The sequence below is a fragment of the Protopterus annectens genome, chromosome 9.part0 (genome assembly GCF_019279795.1).
Source record: "Protopterus annectens isolate FY-2018-M chromosome 9.part0, PAN1.0, whole genome shotgun sequence".
NCBI lineage: Eukaryota > Metazoa > Chordata > Ceratodontiformes > Protopteridae > Protopterus > Protopterus annectens.
Genome location: NC_056743.1, coordinates 329,838,883 through 329,860,562, shown reverse-complemented (window position 1 = coordinate 329,860,562; position 21,680 = coordinate 329,838,883). Strand labels below are relative to the sequence as shown.

At 37.1% G+C, this 21,680-nt stretch overlaps 1 protein-coding gene across 2 annotated transcripts in view; it reads right to left on the bottom strand.

The window, feature by feature from the left end:
* RABEP1 (rabaptin, RAB GTPase binding effector protein 1) overlaps positions 1 to 21,680 on the bottom strand; it is a 1,652,179-nt gene that overhangs the window by 1,200,625 nt on the left and 429,874 nt on the right. For both annotated transcript variants that reach the window (XM_044082911.1, XM_044082912.1), the window contains exon 3: positions 19,163 to 19,366. In XM_044082911.1, the coding sequence (XP_043938846.1) occupies positions 19,163 to 19,366 (204 nt within the window). The remainder of the gene's footprint in view (positions 1 to 19,162; positions 19,367 to 21,680) is intronic.

Below are 21,680 nucleotides of genomic sequence, written 5' to 3'. Positions count from 1 at the left end.
TTAGGAGCTTTTTAAACTGTACTGTTGAGGGGATAGACACTAGTGAGTTTGGTAGGCTGTTACAAATCTGGGAAGTGTAAGTGGAGAAAAGGGATTCACCTGCTGAGTTCTTTGCTTTAGTGACTTGGAGAAGTTTATTTTTAGAGTGGCAGGAGCTGGAAGCAGAGTAGGGTTGAATGATATCTTTGAGGGCTGGGGTATTTTTAGGGTGGTGGTGAATTTTATGAGCTAGTGTTAGTTGATTAAAGTGAAGGAGTTGGGGAGTTCAAGCCAATGGAGCTGTTTGAGAGATGAACAATGACGTGACTTGTAAGATGTTTTGGTGGCAAATTTGGAGATGTTATTATAACAAACTTCAAGTTTGGCACGGTCAGTTTTATGGAGGTTGGTTAGGATTGGGGGAGCATATAGGAGTGTTGATAGGTTTTTATTTTATTTTATTTTACACTTGTTGACGGGAAAAGTCCGACTGGATATATGTCCATTTTCAGCGGAGGCCCAGGGAGAAAAGCTCCAAATACAGTAATGGAATTTTGAAAACATAGTTAAAAAGGATTTTTGACTACTAAGACGGAACTTAAACTTTAAACATAATCAATATACAGTACAGTCATAGAGAATAACATAACACAGAGAGTTATTACATAGCTAAACAAACCTTCTTTAGGAATAGTTAAAAAAAGAGAAATAATCAAAACAAGAGGAATCTAAAAAAGAGAAATAATCAAAACAAGAGGAATCCAGTACCAATAGACTTAAAAATGAGAAGCAAAAGGGAGACAGGGTCAGTTAGGATTTGAGCATGGACATAGCCATTGTGATTTTAGGAAGGTTTTAAGTTGTTTGAAAAGAGGAGTGGATGTCAGGGATGTTAGTTCTCTTGGAAGTTTGTTCCACGGGATACCAATCGACTTAGTAAATAGGCAGTCCCCAGATTTGTTATTGGGTTTTAGGGTAGAGACAAGTACTCTGTTAGCAGATCGTAAGGTTAAAAGATTTTGATAGAGGCTAATAAGGTTTCTGAGTATGGGAGTATTTGAGGGATGATGCAGGATCTTGTGAATGACTATAAGTTGCTGAAAAAGAAACCGACTATGCAGTTCTAACCATCCGAGAAGTTTGAGATTTTGCAGTGGTGGGTATGAAATGGAGCATCAGTGACCAATCTGGCTATGTTGCTATAAGATGTTGCCAACTTATTTATATTGCTTTTGGAGAGGTTTGTATAGATTGGTGAGGCATAAAGGAAGGTAGAGATTAGGTGTGTTTGGCCAATAGTAGTCCTGGCTGAAGGAGTAAGAAAGGGATTTGGCTGAAGGTAAGAAAGGATTTAATTTTGTACAGGGAGCCCAGTTTTCTATTAACCGATTTGATAGTTAGATTGATATGAGTGTCAAAATTAAGATTGTGAACAATTGTTACCCCTAAAAGTTTGGTGGTTGTGTCAGGAGCTATTAATGTACCATTTTTAGAGATGACTGTGAAGTTTATGGTAGGGGATTTCTGAATGGGAGTGAACAACAGTAATTAATTTCTTTTAGGTTTAAGGAGGAGACAGCATTGCTGGAACCAGTTTTCTACTAAGGTAAATATTTTTTGGGTTGTGGCTTGAAGTTGGGAGGGCGAGGAGGCGGCACAGATTAAGGATGAGCCATCAGCATATTGTATACAGGTGGTTTGAGAAAGGGTGGCTGACAGATTGTTAATGAATATAGTAAGGAGGGGCAGTCCCAAAATTGATCCTTGTGGGACTCGAGAGTAATAGGGAGCAGAGAGGACAGTTCATTGTCCCAGAGGACTGCTTGCTGTCTGTTTTTTAAGAAATATTGAAACCATTTGACTGTTAGTGTATCTAATGAGAGAGATTTAAGTGCATCTATCAATAGTTCGTGATTCACCATGTCAAATGCTTAGGAGAGGTCAATAAACATGGCAGAGGATAGGAGATTGTTATTTGATTTTATTTATACAGTCTGTAAAGGACAGGAGAGCTGTGGTGGTGCTATGATGTGGTCTAAAACCATGTTGGCAGTCTATTAGAAGGTGATTTTGGAGGAGATGAGTAAGAAGTTGGCGATGAATACATCTCTCCATAATTTTTGCTATCGGTGAGAGTAGGGCTATTGGGCGGAAGTTTGAAAGTTCACTTGAGTTACCTCCCTTGTGGAGAGGGATAATATGTGAAACTTTCCAGATGTTAGGGATGAAACATTCTGTAATGGTTCTGTTAATTAAAACAGACATGGGGAAGGCAAGTACTCCAGCTGCTAATTTCAAATATTCAGCTGGAAGGAGATCAGCTGATGGGGCACAAGGTTTGAGTTTCAGCAGTAGGTTGTGTATTTGAGATGTGGGAATGGGTTGTAGTTGAAATAGGGGTAATGAACTACTCAGCACAGGTGAGTTAGATATGGACACTACTGGTAAAGAATTGGCTAGAGATTGGACAGTTTCAGAGAAAAAATTGTTGAAAGTGTCAGCATTTTCGTTAGAAGAATGTTGAGTCAAATTAGAGGGGTGGGAGTTTTAGAGTGGCCAGGATGAAGTAATTTATTTATTCCTGACTAGAATTTTTGTGAGTTTCGATATTGGGTTTGTTGAAATTGTAGGTAATATTTTTTTGTCAAGGAATATGGCTTTCGTAGTGGCATTTCTCAGTTGACAAAAGTTTAAGTGATCAGTTTGCCTTTTTGTATGTCTCCATTTAATCCAGATTTTATTTCTAAGTTGCATTTTTTGCCTAGTCTCTTTTGTGAGCCAGGGAGCTGGTTTGTTCTTAATTCAGATCAATCGAGAAGGGGCATGGTGGTCTAGTATTTGTAAAAATTTACTGTTAAAGTATGAGACAGCTTCCTCTAGAGGCAAGTGTTTTAAGGAGGTCCAATTGCAAGCTTTAAGCTCAGCTTGAAAGTTAACTGGGTTTAGATTTTTTGTATTTCAGGTGGTTCTGAAGTTTACTTGATTGGGTATTGAGGTTTTTAGCTTTGTTATAAAGGTAAGAGAGTGGTCACTGATATCATCGGGAAGTATGCCTGTTTTATAAAACTGTTAACTAGTATCCAATCTAAAGTGGTTTGTTTATTGCTAGGTTTGTGAGTTCTTGTAGGGTGGGTGATGGTTTGATAAAAGCCATGAAGGTTAATGAGGGTAGTAGGATTATTGGCAGTGCAACTTTTCCAGTCAATGTTGAGATTGCCAAAGAGTACGTTTTTTCTTGGGGGAAATTTGAGGAGAGCCAACATAGGATGTTTTTCAGTAGTATTAATGTTATTACCTGGGGGGATGTAGGAGCAGATAATATAAATTGATTTATTAGCATTAATTAGAAGTTTGGCCATTATTATTTCGGCACTGCTAGGTAAAGGATGAGTAATATCTAGGGCATAGAGTTGCAGCTCATATTTATATAATATTGCAACCCCACCTCCTTTTTTGTTAGGGTGGTCTAATCTAATTATGTTATAGCCTGGGGGGAATAATATCATTGTCCTTGGTGGTTGGTTTGAGCCAGGTTTCAGTTAGGTATAGGATATCAAAGGAGTGTAAGTCTAACAGGGCATGTAGGTGGCTAAGTTTATTATTTAAACTACGGATGTTTAGGTGGGCTATATGGAGAGAGATTTTGCTAAGAGAGGGGGTGCAGGAGGTGTCTAGATGGGGGGATTGGGAATAAGGGATATGAGAATTTGGGCCTGGGATAGGATGAATGTCGCCATGTAATAGTAGGTACTGTTGTGGTATAACAGACAGTTTCAGTAGTTTATCTAGAATAGGGATAGTTATTTTGGTATGCAAATATCTAAAATGGATTGTTCTATGAAATTGAGGTTGAATGTAGGCTGATGAGGATGTAATGTTACAATGGGATTTTGAAGTATAAAGGGTGAGAGGGGTAGTTTGTTTTAAGGGGGCAGGAATTTCAGTTAGATGTCGGGATTCATAGCAAGTGAGCTTATAGGACAGAAGCAGATGGCAAAGTATTGCAGATAAGAGGAGCATTTTGGAGCGTGTTTTAAAGTTAGAGATGGATATAGTGAGTGGAGTGTGGTAGGAGATACAGGGAGAGTTGGTATGCACCAAGTGTGAATTCAGGGAGAATGAAGTGAGAACAGTGGGGCAGTAATGGGGAGGGTCTGTGTAGTAAGGGATGAGTATAAGGGATTAGGGGTGGGACTATGTTAAAGGATTAGAAAAGATAAAGAGGAAAGGAGGGAGTGGCTTGATAAGTATGTAATGAGGTTAGCTAGGTTAGTGGATAATGACTGAAGGGGGTGTGGTTTAATGAAGTATAAGGTTAGCTGCAGTAGGGGTGGGTGAGATTTGGGGGTAGGGTAGGGGAGCGGAGTGAGCCTGCAGGGCGAACTGAGTGGGTAGAGCTGGGAGGCAAGTACAACAGAAAAAAGTATCAGCTATCTTTAGCATTTTGTCTTTAAACTGTTGAAATAACGGGGAGAATAAAGATAAAGCAAACTGTTGACAATACAAAAATTTAGCAAAAAGATTATGAAGGTGATATTCAAATTTAAATCTTTTAGCAAGGGGATTAGGACAGCAATAGTCACTACAAAAAGGATTAGGACTTCTAGGCTAGATATTTAAAAGCTATGGTAGAATGCTGCCATCTAGTGGTCAGCGAAAAAGAAGGCAACTGGGAGAGGTAAAAGCAGGGGTCTTAATTCCAAAGTAAGGAGGTATGGTAAAAAAAAGACTAGGTAGAGGCAGTGGGTAGGGGGGTCTGCGTTTGGCTGCTAGATCTCTCATAGAAGGGTTACCAAATAAGTATAGTCAGTACAGGTACTGATGATAAAGTAGGTAAATTGCAACATACATGAAACAATGCTTCTTTTGGAGTTTACTCTTTAAAAAGCCTTGCAAGCAAACAACTTCAGGGGTGTGTTCAGATTTAGTAAGAGGAAATATCCTTTAGGTTTATGGCAGGGAGGGTGCACCCGGATCACTTTACTAAAAGAGAGGAAAAAGAGAACACTGAGTTAGCACATTGTAGGTATGAGAGTGGGAGGAAAAAGGGGAAATTATGGGAAAAGACCATGAAGTACTAGACAATAGAGAGATAGTAAAAGTGACATGGTGAGAGATTATCAGCAATACAGTAAAGTAGATATGAGGATGAGAGAGAAAGGAAGAAGAAAAGGAGCCAAAAGGAGGGGTTATATACAAAGAAAGAAAGAGAGAGGATAAGCTTACGGACAAGTGAAAAAAAATTGGTTTGCAATGGCAAAGAAATCAAATGAAGAACTATAGCATACAGAGCTCAAACAAGAATGTAGTTCCTAATTCACCTTCTATAAAAGTAGGAAGGGAACTGGGAATATCCAGGTCAACAATAAGCTTAGGAATACACACAGCCAATGCATGCACAGTTCAATTCTCAAAGACACAGAAGACAACTTTACATTTGGTAAAACAAGAAATCACAGTACATAATATCTTAGCTGTAGATCACACTTAAATAATTTTGTCAATAGTACAGTGTATGAGCTTTTCAAACAGATTACAAGTTAAAAAATGCCTTGTATAGTTAAAATCTACAAATTGCCAGAGGGTTTCCATAGAAATAACCATCACAGAGGGAATTATGGACAACAGCCCACTTGCAGAAGCGTCTTAGAAATTGGCGCCAATTTCTATTTGGGCATGCAAAAGAAGAGTAACGCTTCCGTTCCTCTTAGGTACTATTGGCCCCCTAATCTTGTAACTGGAAGGGAAAAAAGAACCTTTAAGGTTCGTTAATAAGGAAAAAAACATAGGACTCTTTAATTGTAGGGTCTTTGCGCCTAAACAGTTCAGGAGTAGGCAGCAGGAAACATAATACATGCAAAAGCAATTAAAACAGCTGCGTATTTCATGTACAGTATAGAGGTTTGTCCTGGCAATTGTGACTGCTGCAAAAGTAAATTAAGGCACCAAAGTTACACACTGGAAATCAGTCACTGTACTTTATTGCAGAAGACAAACGGTAAGCGCTTTCACAACTTAATGTTGCTTCATCAGACCACATCACTACAACTGATGCTTGGTTAAATACTAGGACAATTAGTATGACATCACAATTTAAAGAGATATTACTCCACTAACATAAGAACATATATCGATATCCATAAGAAAAATGCATAAAATATATAGAAAGGTGTGTATTTACACACAATAATATTTAAAAAAGGGGGAATACCACCCCTGATGGTTATTAAAATATATATATATATGTACATATACACACACATTTTGTGCACCTATAACCATAATAGAACAATAAAAAATATATAAAAAACTCATATTTAGTGTTTAAGGCGCCTTGCCTTAAGGAACTAATGAGGTGCAGCCATTCAAACCAGGATATCTATCTGCTTGTAATTTAGTGATCCATTGTTGTTCTAATTCTTCAGTGTGGTTTTCTACATCACCACCTCTGTTTGTCCTTACTATTTGTTGTAAGATTAAAAATTTAAAACAATGACTACTGTCTGTATTCAGGACATGATTAGCTAGAGCATTTGATTGCTTCTGGTTCCGTATGTCCCTTATATGTTCTAACATTCTTTCTTTAAAACTCCTATTTGTTTTGCCAACATAATAGGCATGGCGTGCTTGGCAAAAACAAAAATAAACATCGACACTTTTACAATCATAGTAATTCTTCGTATAAAGTTTAAAACATTTCACAGGATGGATGTACTCATTTTTAGTGTAGACATGCTGACAAGCAGCACAATTCCTGCACGGGAAGGTGCCCTGTCTGTTTGAAAGATTTTTTCTAAAAGACTGATGTTCTCTATTACAGAGCTGCTGCTTTAAAGACACATTATTTCTAAAACTGAAGTTTGGGGTGTCACCAACTGTGGAAACCAGACCTGGTATTTCATGAAATAAGTGCCAATTCTTTTTAATAATTTCCATATACTTATTGATGTCACTTGCAAATCTAAACACTATTCTAAACTTATTTCTATCAATACTTGTATCATAAGGTATACTTGCATCAGCACTATAAGAGCTCATGTATTGTTTACATCTTGTAGATCTCAATTTCCATGCATCTGCTATCACTCTAGTGATTTCTGAGCTAGAATAGCCTCTTGTTTGAAATTCATCTTGTAACTTATTTAAAGCAACTACTGCCTCTTCATCATTATTATGTAGGCGTAGGGTTCTATAGACTTGTCCTTTGAGGACATTTCTAGGTATGTGTCTCGGGTGCATGCTTGACCTGTGAAGACAGGCATTAGTTCTTGTGGGTTTGTGATAAATACTGGTTCTTGCTACTATTACCCTTAATAAAATGGGCCAGTTGCATGAAAGCATTAGTGCCTATGAGAAAAAGCTTCAAAATGTTAAATTAAATAAATTAAACAGAGATAAAACTGATTTTAGCAAGAACCAGTATTGATAGAAATAAGTTTAGAATAGTGTTTAGATTTGCAAGTGACATCAATAAGTATACGGAAATTATTAAAAAGAATTGGCACTTATTACATGAAATACCAGGTCTGGTTTCCACAGTTGGTGACACCCCAAACTTCAGTTTTAGAAATAATGTATCTTTAAAGCAGCAGCTCTGTAATAGAGAACATCAGTCTTTTAGAAAAAATCTCTCAAACAGACAGGGCACCTTCCCGTGCAGGAACTGTGCTGCTTGTCAGCATGTCTACACTAAAAATGAGTACATCCATCCTGTGAAATGTTTTAAACTTTATACGAAGAATTACTATGATTGTAAAAGTGTCGATGTTGTTTATTTTTGTTTTTGCCAAGCATGCCATGCCTATTATGTAGCAAAACAAATAGGAGTTTTAAAGAAAGAATGTTAGAACATATAAGGGACATTTGGAACCAGAAGCAATCAAATGCTCTAGCTAATCATGTCCTGAATACAGACAGTAATCATTGTTTTAAATTTTTAGTTTAAAATTTTTAATCTTACAACAAATAGTAAGGACAAACAGAGGTGGTGATGTAGAAAACCACACTGAAGAATTAGAACAACAATGGATCACTAAATTACAAGCAGATAGATATCCTGCTTTGAATGGCTGCACCTCATTAGTTCCTTACCTTAAGGCAAGGCGCCTTAAACACTAAATATGAGTTTTTTATATATTTTTTATTGTACTATTATGGTTATATGTGCACAAAATGTGTGTGTATATATATGTATGTATATATATATATATATATATATATATATATATATATATATATATATATATATTAATAACCATCAGGGATGATATTCTTTTTAATATTATTGTGTGTAAATACACACCATTCTATATATTTTATGCATTTTTCATGGATATCGATATATGTTCTTATGTTAGTGGAGTAATATCTCTTTAAATTGTGATGTCATACTAATTGTCCTAGTATTTAACCAAGCATCAGTTGTAGTGATGTGGTCTGATGAAGCAACATTAAGTTGTGAAAGCGCTAACCGTTTGTCTTCTGCAATAAAGTACAGTGACTGATTTCCAGTGTGTAACTTTGGTGCCTTAATTTACTTTTGCTGTTGTTGTGTGTTTTGGGCACCTCAGTGTACCTGCAGCCATTTGAGTTTGTATCTTCAGTTCCTATTTTTTATTCGGCTAAGGACACACTGCACGTGGATATAATATGGACATGGATACCAACCAAAAATCATCTAATGAGCATCGTCGATTTTTAAAGCTTCTTGAAGTACCAGTGAATCCATTATTAAACGCTGACGTACAGGCAAATACAGTGGATATTGGTTCAGAGATGGAAAAAATGCTTGAGTTTCAGGCACAATATAGGGGGCTAGAAAACCTTCTATACAAGTAGAAACGACTACAATGGCAAAGACTCACCTACAAGCTTCATTGGAAGCTAAAGTAATACCTCGAGGTCTACGTATCTTAAATATGCCAACTTATGGGAATACATATCCTGAACTCTTACGTAAGTGGCAAGAACTGAATTTATCTTTTAGCTCCAAGTATATGGAGCTCCTTATAGAGTTTTTTACACCTCTTGAAACTGAGCTGAAAACTGAAATTGTGACACTAGAAAACCAGATATCTGTAACCTTTCCTGCTACTATTACCCTTAATAAAATGGGCCAGTTGCATGAAAGCATTAGTGCCTATGAGAAAAAGCTTCAAAATGTTAAATTAAATAAATTAAACAAAGATAAAACTGAGGCCGACCGAAGGGCTGCCTGAGGCAGGACAACCCATATGTTATGACTGCAGATGCATCCTTGAAGGACATCCAGATATCTGTAACCTTTCCTGCTACTATTACCCTTAATAAAATGGGCCAGTTGCATGAAAGCATTAGTGCCTATGAGAAAAAGCTTCAAAATGTTAAATTAAATAAATTAAACAAAGATAAAACTGATTTTAGCAACAATAATGTCTTCTCATGGCCGAGAGACCCTATAAATAGAACCCCTTTGTATAATCCTGCTACAGTGAACAGAGGAACTAGTAGGACACTAAATACTGAAACACAGGCTTCCACTTTCTGTTTTAAAGCTACTGAGATGAGGGAAAGCATGACACTACAACAAATTGACCAAGAACATGTAAATTCTAGTGTTTCTACTCTCCAAGTTGCATCTTTTGCTTCTATAGTGAATGGGAATACATCTACATCGAATATGGATAAAAATTCGAAGTCAGAAGAACGAAGGAATGCAAACACTATAGGTAAGACTCCAATAGACACTTCACAAGCAAATGCTACAGATACTAGTGTTTTTTTAGAGAATTTGAAAGTGGGAGAATTCACTTTGAAAGCAGATCTTCCTTTCAGAGCTCGAGCCAAAAGCAATCCCAATATGGGAAAGACAGCAAGGGAATATCAAATGGACAGAACTGCACACTTTTCAAAGAAAAGGAGGATGTAGAAACTGAACTTATTGTTAACATTTCTTCCTTTACTCTAACTAATGAACAAAACAGTTTGCTTAATAAGGGTTTGTCTTTTATACCTGCCAAGAAGGCAGATTTAACTGAAATGCTAACAGACTTGAAATTGCTTGGTAGGAATTTATCATTAAAATGCATGTTTCGTAATAATGAAAATGTCAATGTAAATATATACAAGAAACCTAGTACTTTTGTACCTCCCACCCCTTCAGGCATACAAAGATTTTTAGATATCTGTGAAAATTCTTTTAATGAAGCTTATACTCCTGGTACGCAAGGCTGCACCTTTCATAATTTAAATACAGAAGAATATAGGGCTCTACATGAATTGCAGGATTTACATTCTCTTATTATTAAACAAGCAGATAAAGGTGGTAAAATTGTATTAATGGAGAAAGATTTATATGTTAACCAAATGAAGGTTTTGCTATTAGATACTTGTACCTATCAAATGCTAACAAAAACAGCTGTAATTGCTATCACTGATAAAGTGTCTTTTTTAGTGTTTGATTTACTGATTACAGGATTAATTGATGAATCCTTATTCAATTACTTTTCAGTACAAAAACCTCTAGTTCCTAGGATTTATGGACTCCCTAAAATCCATAAACATCCCACGGTTCCTCCCTTATGCCCCATCGTATCAGGAGCAGGATGGTGCACTGAGCCTCTATCTATTTATGTAGAAGGCATTTTACATGAGTTCTTGGATAGTTGTTATACAGTTCTTAGAGACACAAAAATGTTTTTACAGCGGTTGCAAAATAGAATGGAAACCATTGATAATGATGAAGAATTTGTATTCCTTACCATGGACATTGAATCTCTTTTTACTAGTATTCCAAATGTTTGGGGTATTGATAGAATAAGAGAATTCCTCGATATGATTAAGAAGCTGACTACTAATAAGATTATGCTAGTCTGTGCACTATTGGAGATTATACTTGAAAATAACATTGTAACTTTTCAGGATCAATTTTTCTACAGAAGATTGGCGTCTATGGCACTTCGGTGCAAATAGCTACGCCAATCTATCACTAGTACGATGGGAAGAACAATAAGTTTTGACAGATGTTAACCCATTTTTGGCTACATTCTCTGGTACGTCCGTTTCGTGGATGATGTTTTTGTCTTGTGGAAAGGGCATGGTGAAAATATCAGTAATTTCATTGATTACCTGCATAGTACTACAGACTTGTTGAAGTTTACTTTTACTTTTTCTGATACATGTGTTGATTTCTTGGATGTGAGTGTCACCCTTACTGATTTAAAGCAGATAAGAACCAGTATTTATCACAAACCCACAAGAACTAATGCCTGTCTTCACAGGTCAAGCATGCACCCGAGACACATACCTAGAAAAGTCCTCAAAGGACAAGTCTATAGAACCCTACGCCTACATAATAATGATGAAGAGGCAGTAGTTGCTTTAAATAAGTTACAAGACTAATTTCAAACAAGAGGCTATTCTAGCTCAGAAATCACTAGAGTGATAGCAGATGCATGGAAATTGAGATCTACAAGATGTAAACCATACATGAGCTCTTATAGTGCTGACACAAGTATACCTTATGATACAAGTATTGATAGAAATAAGTTTAGAATAGTGTTTAGATTTGCAAGTGACATCAATAAGTATACGGAAATTATTAAAAAGAATTGGCACTTATTACATGAAATACCAGGTCTGGTTTCCACAGTTGGTGACACCCCAAACTTCAGTTTTAGAAATAATGTGTCTTTAAAGCAGCAGCTCTGTAATAGAGAACATCAGTCTTTTAGAAAAAATCTCTCAAACAGACAGGGCACCTTCCCGTGCAGGAAGTGTGCTGCTTGTCAGCATGTCTACACTAAAAATGAGTACATCCATCCTGTGAAATGTTTTAAACTTTATACGAAGAATAACTATGATTGTAAAAGTGTCGATGTTGTTTATTTTTGTTTTTGCCAAGCATGCCATGCCTATTATGTAGGCAAAACAAATAGGAGTTTTAAAGAAAGAATGTTAGAACATATAAGGGACATACGGAACCAGAAGCAATCAAATGCTCTAGCTAACCATGTCCTGAATACAGACAGTAGTCATTGTTTTAAATTTTTAATCTTACAACAAATAGTAAGGACAAACAGATGTGGTGATGTAGAAAACCACACTGAAGAATTAGAACAACAATGGATCACTAAATTACAAGCAGATAGATATCCTGGTTTGAATGGCTGCACCTCATTAGTTCCTTACCTTAAGGCAAGGCACCTTAAACACTAAATATGAGTTTTTTATATATTTTTTATTGTACTATTATGGTTATATGTGCACAAAATGTGTGTGTGTGTGTGTGTGTGTGTGTGTGTATACATATATATATATATATATATATATATTAATAACCATCAGGGATGATATTCCCCCTTTTTTAAATATTATTGTGTGTAAATACACACCATTCTATATATTTTATGCATTTTTCTTATGGATATCGATATATGTTCTTATGTTAGTGGAGTAATATCTCTTTAAATTGTGATGTCATACTAATTGTCCTAGTATTTAACCAAGCATCAGTTGTAGTGATGTGGTCTGATGAAGCAACATTAAGTTGTGAAAGCGCTTACCGTTTGTCTTCTGCAGTAAAGTACAGTGACTGATTTCCAGTGTGTAACTTTGGTGCCTTAATTTACTTTTGCTGCTGTTGTGTGTTTTGGGCACCTCAGTGTACCTGCAGCCGTTTGGTTTTTGCATCTTCAATTGTGACTGCTGCACTACTTGTTAGAAATTAATTATTTGTATATAGTAGGCCAAGTTTCTTGTGAACTTTTTTGATGGTTTGATCTATATGGAGATCAAATTTCAGGTTACTGTCAATTATAACCCTTAGCATTTTTGGTTTGAGCAGTGGGAGTGATCACAGTTTTATTGTTAGAAAGGATGTGGAAGTCTACGGAGGGAGAGGTATTCCTAGAGGGGTAAAAGAGTAGAAGTTTAGTTTTATTGGGATTTAGCATAAGCTGGGAGCTGGTTAACCATGATTCTATGGACAAGGAGCCTTGGGTGATGGTCTGATGGTCATTGAGGGAAGGGGCAATGGAGATCAAAGTGGAGTCATCAGCGTACTGAATGACAGTGGACAGCTTGTTGGCAGCCTGCTAAGTAGCCTTGAAGCCAGTCAACAGCAGTGTGGCTGAGGTTAAGGAAGGAAAGGACACTGATGAGTTTGCTGCGGTTGACCATGTCAAAGGTCTTTGGCAGGTCAAGGAATGTGGCTGATACAAATTGGGAATTGTTTCTGTGATGGTTAACGTTGTTTGTCAAGGACAATAGGGCTGTTGTGGTACTGTGTGCAGGTCGAAAACTGTGTTTGGTATGCGATAGGAGATTGTGACACAGGAGGTATTCCATGAGTTGGGTATATACAACTCTTTCAAGAATTTTAGTCAGGGGCAAAAGAATGGCAATATGGTGACAGTAAGTTCAAAGGAGCTACCTCCTTTGTGTAGTGGGATAATGTAAGCGACCTTCCAGATAGTGGGAACATATGCTTCTGTTATTGATCTGTTTATGAGTATGGTTATTGGGTAGGAGATTGCTTCTACTGCAATTTGTAGGTAGTCTGCAGGGAGATTATCTGCAGCTAGAGTGGTAGGTTTTAGTTTTTTCAGTAGTTTTTTGATGTAATGGACAGGGACTGGATTTAACTTAAACTGGTTGGTGGTGTTCTGCAGGAGTATACTGTGGTTTGCTTTAGGGGGGTAGGACTGGTTCTAGTCTCGTTGTTTGCTAGAGTTTGAATGGATTCAGTGACGTAATTATTGAATTGGGTAGCCACATTTTCATAGTTGTTAGTTGTTTTTGGAGTGGGAGTAGTAGTTTTACCTGGTAGTAATAAGTTATTAACTGCCGCCCAGAACTTTTGAGGATTCTTCTGATGTTTGGTTTGGATACTGTGGCAGTAATTGCATTTGTCAATTTTAATTAGTTTTTTTGCATTATTACGAAGTTCACAGAAATTTTGTTTAGTAGTGGTGGTTTTGTTCTTATGGAACTGTAACCAGCCCTTGTTTCTGGTTTTGAGTAGTGATCTGGCTTCTTTGGTTAACCAGGATGCGTACCTGGCTTTGACTCTAATGTTTCTAGGTGGTGCATGGGTGTTGAGTATATCAAGGAAGGTGCTGTTAAAGGAGAGTACCGCTTCATCCAAGGGCAGCTGTTTGAGGTGTTCCCAATACTACAGTTTTTTAGGGCAGAGGTAAAGTTACTGGGATTGGATGTTTTATTTTTTTCTAATTGTATGGTAGGAAGTTTGATGTGTTGGATGCATGCGGTCTCTTAGGAGGAAAGTTGGGCAGTGGTCGCTCAAATGGTCAGGGAGGCAGCTTGAGTGGGATGCTAGGCTGGGGGGGGTTAATTAGAATCCAATTGAGTATGAATTGGTGCTTAGAGGTTTTTATCGGTCCTGGTTGGAGGTTTGATGACCTGGGTAAAGCTGTATAGGTTAATGTGCATGGTTGGAATTGGTGAGGAGCAAAGGAGCCAATCAATATTAAAGTCCCCCATCAGGATGGTCTCTTGAGGGAGAGATGTGGAACACCATTGTAGCAGGTTTTCAATGTGGCAGTGTTGCTGACTAGTGGGATGTTTCCACCTATAATATACCAATGTTTGTTGGGGTTTAATGGTTAGTTTAGCTAGAATTAATTCAGCATTTGCAGTGTCTGGGATGGTGGAGTCAAGGAGGTCAAGTGTTACGTGGTCTTTAAATAAGATAGCCACACCTCCCCCCTTTTCATTTATTCTATCTTTACGTAACTGCCTGGGCCAGTGATTTCATTACTACTGACATCTGGTTTTAGTCATGTTTTTGTTACTGTAACTATATGAGGGGAACAGTGGGATAGTAGAGCATGTAGGTTATGAGCTTTGTTCTTAAAGGTTTTGTTTTGCTCATAAAAATGAAGGTATCAAGCAATGAGGCAGAACTATGCTACTTATTTAAAAAAAAAAAAAAACTTAAAAATTCTCTCCCAAATTATTTGACTACAACAAATCCAGTGAAGGAAATTCTTCCAACTGGATCCTAGATTCTTTCTTAACCAGTGGACACAGAAGACTCTACATAGCTTCTGTCTACATCTCACACCATCAAACTTGCACATTTATCTTTGTGAATACTATTGTAAGCAATTTATACAAAACAAAAATGACCATATTTGGTAACTTCAACATAGACTTGATTGTACAAAAGCAACAGCATAGTTCATACACATTTCTACAAAACAACTTATCTTAAATACTCACAAGCCCATCTAGACAAATCTCAAGCTCTGGGCACAACTCACTACTTCATCTATTTACAAATTATTAATTTTAATTCTTAATTTGCTAGGTTACTAGTCAATGTTACGTTTGGTACTATATATGTAAATTTGAAAGCTTCTGTATACACCTTATATTTTGCTTAAAATTTAACTGCGGAGCTTTTCTCCCCGGGCCTCCGCTGAAAATGGACATGCATCCAGTCGGATTTTCCTGGTCAACAAATGTATAATAAATAAATAAAATCTATTTATCATAAATCCCTTCTATATCAAGCATTAATATTCGCTCCAGTTTTACAAGTGACTATTATCTTTGCAAACCTTACCTTTAAAACACTAAAATTACCCCCCCTAAAATAACTGTAACTCATCATATTTTGGATTCAAAAGCATGACAAAATTTTGACTGATCTCCTCCAAACAGACTGATTCTCAGCCTTATTAGCAAAAAACATGACATCTGAACACTAACAAAATCACTAAACTTTACCCGACAAACACCTTCTCCTAACTCATATTAGAGTATATGGACAGCAAAGTCCATGAAGTAATCCCACATAAAAACAATTATAAAATATCACAAGCAAAGAATGGAAACAATGAAAAGCAACAGGTAATCCTTGACCTTCTCAATTAAAGAAATGTAACCCTACTACCAAAAAATCTAAATGTACACACCTTTGGGCTAAACTAAATGCTTTCCCCTCTATTCCCAGGCCATTCTTGAAAAAGACATTATACAGTCCAATAATAATATAAATGACTCCAGCAACCATCCAATGAGCAATACAGAACTATTACAATTCAAGACTTCCATTACCACATCTACACCCTCAGCTTCCTTAAAATGGCAGCCCAACCCTCTCCAAAACACCTACACATACTTTTAACCTATGACTAAATACCAACATTATCTCAACAGTTCAAACAATTTCTAATGATTTCTCATACCCAAAAAAAGTTCACCCTTAACTCCCACTTGAACACAAGACCATATGCATCCTATGCCCTATAAAAGAATCTTTTGAAAGAATAGTAAACAATCAGATAGATGAACATCTTAACAAGTACAGACTGTTGATTCCCACTGCAGCTTCCATCTCAGACACCCTTGCTGCCTTACATACTGTTACTGACAAAATGTATGCCTCAATGGAAAAGCAGAGAGTCACTGGAATTATTTTTGCACATGTAAGCAGAATCCCTGAAAGTGTAAGATCATCTCCTCCTACAAAAAATAAATCTCTTTGGTTTGGACAAACCTCTGTTTTATGGTCTGAAAGCTACATTTCTAAAAGAACCATCAAAATTCATTTAGGTAACACAATGTTAGAAGAAAGTATTTTCTACTCAAGTGTGTCATAGGGCTCTGTTCTAGGTCCAGTTTTGTCTTCAGTTTTCATTAATGATATAACTACTTCCATCTACCCTATAAACTGCAAGCTGTCTACAGCAATTCAAACAACCCTGAAAAATACCTCTATAATTAACTCAGCTGGTAGCTGAAATATTATCAACTCAACATAAATCTTGCAAAACGGCCACTATGCATTTTGACATTTCTCAAGAGCTTAAAGGCAAACTCCCTATTCACTTAAGACAGCTCATAACTTAAACAAGTCATCACCTGCAAGTGACCCTGAACTGGCTTATGACCTATCCCTGACATTCAAACAGCACACTGAACTGATTACTAATAACGTCAATGCACACCTTAGGACCTCTTATGCTACATCTAGACACCTTATTTCTCAACCAGAAGCTGTCTTGTAAAAAAAGATATATGCATACCTAGACTACAATATGTCCGTCTCATAGTCTCTTTACATTAGTCACACATATCCATAACATTCACAACACTATTGATAGTACATGCAGACTCATTAACCATTCCCCAGGACTACAACATCACCATGTTTCCCTCAACAAAACAAACTATCTCCTTCATAACAAGTGCCACCTCCTCACCGCTTCTCTCAACTTTCACATATAAACTGATTTTTAATGCATACTACTCAACCCTTTAACAAAATCTAATACTTCAATTATCCTCTTGCATGGTAAGGACACAAGACAAAAAGTGTCCCCACAAAGACCCTCTACATTCAAGCTACTGGTGGAAAGAGTTTCCCTAAACTCCATTGTGGCCAGATGGGATCACCTTCCCTATAATATTCACACAATGGCTAACCCACATATACCTAACTTACATCACTTACTTTGCCAAGCTTGCCAACTTCTACAATTACTGACAAAAGCCGAAATCCTTCTATACATATTTTATTGCTTTATGGTAAATATGTAATTATGTAAATCAAAGCAAACTGGTCTACAGTTACAAAACTGCATGCCTTATAAAGGGAACTTGCAAGTATTGTATATTGTCCTGTCTGTAATGCATGAAATTAGACTGCATTACTTTCTCTATACTGCTGTGTTATACACCTGTCACTAAATTATGTACTGCAATTTATAACTACTTTATAATTTTTCTGTCACTGTCTTCAGGTTATTGCTGAAAAGTGTTCAAGACCGAACCCACTACTTGACTAACAAAAAAATGAATGAATGATTAATTAACTCCAGTCAGAAAAGTTGCAGTACTGTATGCTACTTTGTTACAATGTGCAGTGCAAAATATTACAGCTCTAGTATGGATGGATTCAACCCTCGCCTCACCACCTTGTCAAAACCCCAGTCAGAGAAATACACTCCAGTATAAGCCTTATCACTAGAGCTGAGGAAAGGGGCTAGGAAGGATGCAAAATGGGTACGTCACCTCAGGTATCAAACTCCCTTGCTAGACTTCTGGCATCAGATATACGAGGACTATGATGATCTTAACATCTCCTCAAAACACCCTTAATCCTCATCATGCCAAATACAAAATTACAATACCAGCAACTAAAAATGCACTACTGACATCCAGGCTGTGATGCAAGAAGTGATGTAATGTTCAGTGTTTATGCCTTTCATCTCCAAGGTTTGATCCAAGTCCCTGGCTACCTGGGTGGACTATGCATGTTCTCCAAGAGTCTGCATGCGTCTTCTCCTGGCACGCTGTTTATTTTTACCTCCTAAGCGCATGCTATTTGGATTGGCTGGCTATATAAAAAAAATTTAATTTTTTTGTATTGTGAGACTTCCCACCCTACGTCATTCTTGCAAATGAGCAGCTCGGAAGAACAACCTCCCAAATAAAACTTACTCTGCATTAGTAACCATTCCCATATACTACCGCAGACTGGTAGAAGGGGCTGTTGCTCTACTGCCACCTATTACAACACAAGCCAGATTCCAAAACAGAACAAATTGAATTTTAACCATGGACCAAGTACCACAGAACAATTTAGGCAAAACAGCATTGCTTAGCAAACCCATCAATGCCTGCTGAGTGGGAGAAAGAAGAGTATTGTCACTTTGAAGGATTTTCTGATACGTGCAGGTAACTTCAGTGCATCAAACTACAAATGTAAATTTATGATACACTTGGCTGTGAATTCCTCAAAGAAAAATGTAAAGGCAGTGGCTCCAATGAGACATGAAAGGCCAATAACAGAGCCATAGCTGAAGAGGGTGAAATGCAGGAACTAGTGGTGGCAAGTCTCAGAACGTTGGACAGAGTGACAAACTAATGACCTGATTATCTGTCTCAGACACGGTTTACCCAAGTTTCAGACTGTGCACTTCATTTAATGTATAAACATTTGGAGTCCCCAAGGAACTGTATACAATTCAAGCTACCAGATTTATCCCAGTATGCAGCGACCATTGCAGCCTCCTCTCCCACTGCTGTTCATTTCATTAATCTACATCTTATACTGGCATATACTTCCACTATTACCACCTTTAGGATCCTTCTACTCGCCGTGCTTCGACTCTTATTTTCAGAGGATGACATGACTGCAGGGACTTGAGGAGATCCAAACTACATTGCTTACCTTTCATGATAGCTTGTAGAGATACCACTTCTTCCTGCCATTGTCTCTTCACTTCATCAATAGCTTCTTGCTTGGTGTTTTCAGATACAGTAGCAACAGCTTTAATGTTCTCTATCTCTGCACGAGCTTCCACAAGCTCAGCCTTTAATCGGTCTGCCTCTTCTTGGACAGCATGCACTACAGCATTCTGCCTCTTCAGTTCCTCTAAAACAAAAAATGTTTAGTTAAATTTCATTCCCATCCTTGTTTGCTTATAAATGCATGGATATCATTTGTTATTCATGGATATCATTTGTTATGCAGCAAATGAGACACAGTGTTACATGTGCCACCTAACCATTAATAACAGAATGTATTAATTATGCACTTAGCAAAAACTGTGTTGCAACAGAAACAGAATACAGGCTTCTACAACAATGTCTTGGTGGTCATGTATGTTTACACAAGTCTTCATGGATGCATTCAGACTATAAAGCCTGCAAGTCAGAACACTCATATGGAAACAAAATGCTTAAAAGCAAACCACTTTGATGTTCTAATGTAAAATTAGCCATTGTAAATAAAAAAATAAATCATAAACTAGAAAGAAGTAATATATGACCCACTTCCCAACAGTAAATTATTTAACTGATATGGTGCTGCAACATATAAACCATTTAATTTAATAATTTAATTTTTCTTTTTTTTTTTTCAAAATGTTTTTAATCATTTTACAACACAATAACTTAACAGTATAGTAACAAGAAAAAATACAATGGCCATAACAATTAAAAAAGCAATATACATAGAACACTTAATATTTCTCTAACAGAAAAGACAAATCTGTCCACGCAATTAAATGAGTTATGTTGTTAGTCCTTGCTTTTATAGTAGCAATCTTATTCTTACAAATGTATTTCACAAGATGATTAAACTCAACTTTAAATACAGGAGTAGACTGGGATTTCCAATTTTTACTAGCAATTTTCCTTGCTATAGAGAGGATAGACCATAGTAAAAATGTTTGCTTTTTAGGAATGACTTCAGGAACAGGAACATTGAAAAGGATAAGGCAGTCAAAATTATACAGCTGTCATTCCGCAGAGCTTTACAAAGGTATTTTAAGTCTAACCAAAATGGAGAAATTATTTTGCAATTAACAACCATATATATCCAGCCAGCATTAGGGTGTCCACATCTCCATCATTTCATTTCACCTTTCTTGTACATTATTGATAGTCTATGTGGGGTGAAAAACATCTATGTAAAAATGTCGATGTGCATACACGCCGGAAGAGGGAAGATGTGGATTCCTTCATTGACTGTAACAAAGTTTACCTTTTTCTGAGAATACTTATTAATTTCAATTGAATAATTCCAAAAATAAACATCTGTTTTGCTAAAATCATGTCTGAGAATGTTATAAATAACAGATATGTATGAAATGTTCTTGGATGAGCTATTAATAATTGTTGAGATAAAATCCAAGACTTTTAAGTTACTCTTATTGTATGCCCCTAATGAAGGTACGGGCTTAGTATGTATAAAATCAAGTTTGGGTGTCCAGCTAATTGCGATTTAGCAAACTATATCTGCTGATCAAATAGTCTGCAGAAATTATTTTATTAGCTCAGAGAAATTGATTCCAATATAGTAGGTCACCCTTCTTAAATTCTAACATTTTCTGAGTATCAAAAGATATGAAACATTCATTTGTGTAGGCAATAGGAAACAATTAAAGTCTTAATTAAGTGATTAGAAAAAAGAAGTTATGTACCTACCATAATGTTCCATGTCAGTTGTCTTCATCTCGCCTTCTTTCTTGCTGGTTGGGATCGGAGCCAATCCTCGGCTCCGACTCAGCCATCTTCTATAGCTCGAGAGCTGTTTACTGGCTCAAGGCTACCGCTTATCCCATGATGCCTAGCACTAGCTACCCAGATCTCGTTTGTAATAGCTAATCCCAGACATAGCCAGAGAATCAACCTGTCGGAACAAACAGGTTGAGCATACCTGTCATACTCTCCAAGTCAGTAGAGGAAACAAACCAGAGAACACTTAGCCAGTCAAACCAAAACTCCTCTCGATCCAATAGGACAGGGGGACAGAGGGTGGGATGCAAGAAAGAAGGTGAGATGAAGACAACTAACATGGAACGTTATGGTAGGTACATAACTTCTTTATGTTAAGTTGTCTATCTCGCCTTCATTCTTGCTGGTTGGGACAGCGTCCCTAGCACCTACAATCCTGGGTGGCTCATTGGAACAGACTCTTGGAACTAAAGTCAGCTCTGCTCCCGGCGACCATATCTTGTTTGTAATGAGAAATAAAGGTATGAGGATTTGCCCAGGTAGCAGCTGCACAGATAGAATCCATGGGCAACCTGGAATGGAAGGCTACAGAGGTGGCCAAAGCCCTAGTAGAATGACCTTTTGGTTTGATAGGCAACTCTTTGTTTCTCAATTGATAAATTAAAGTAATAATGTGAGACAACCACCTGGATAAGGTCACTTTGGAAACTGGGAGACCTTGTTTGCCT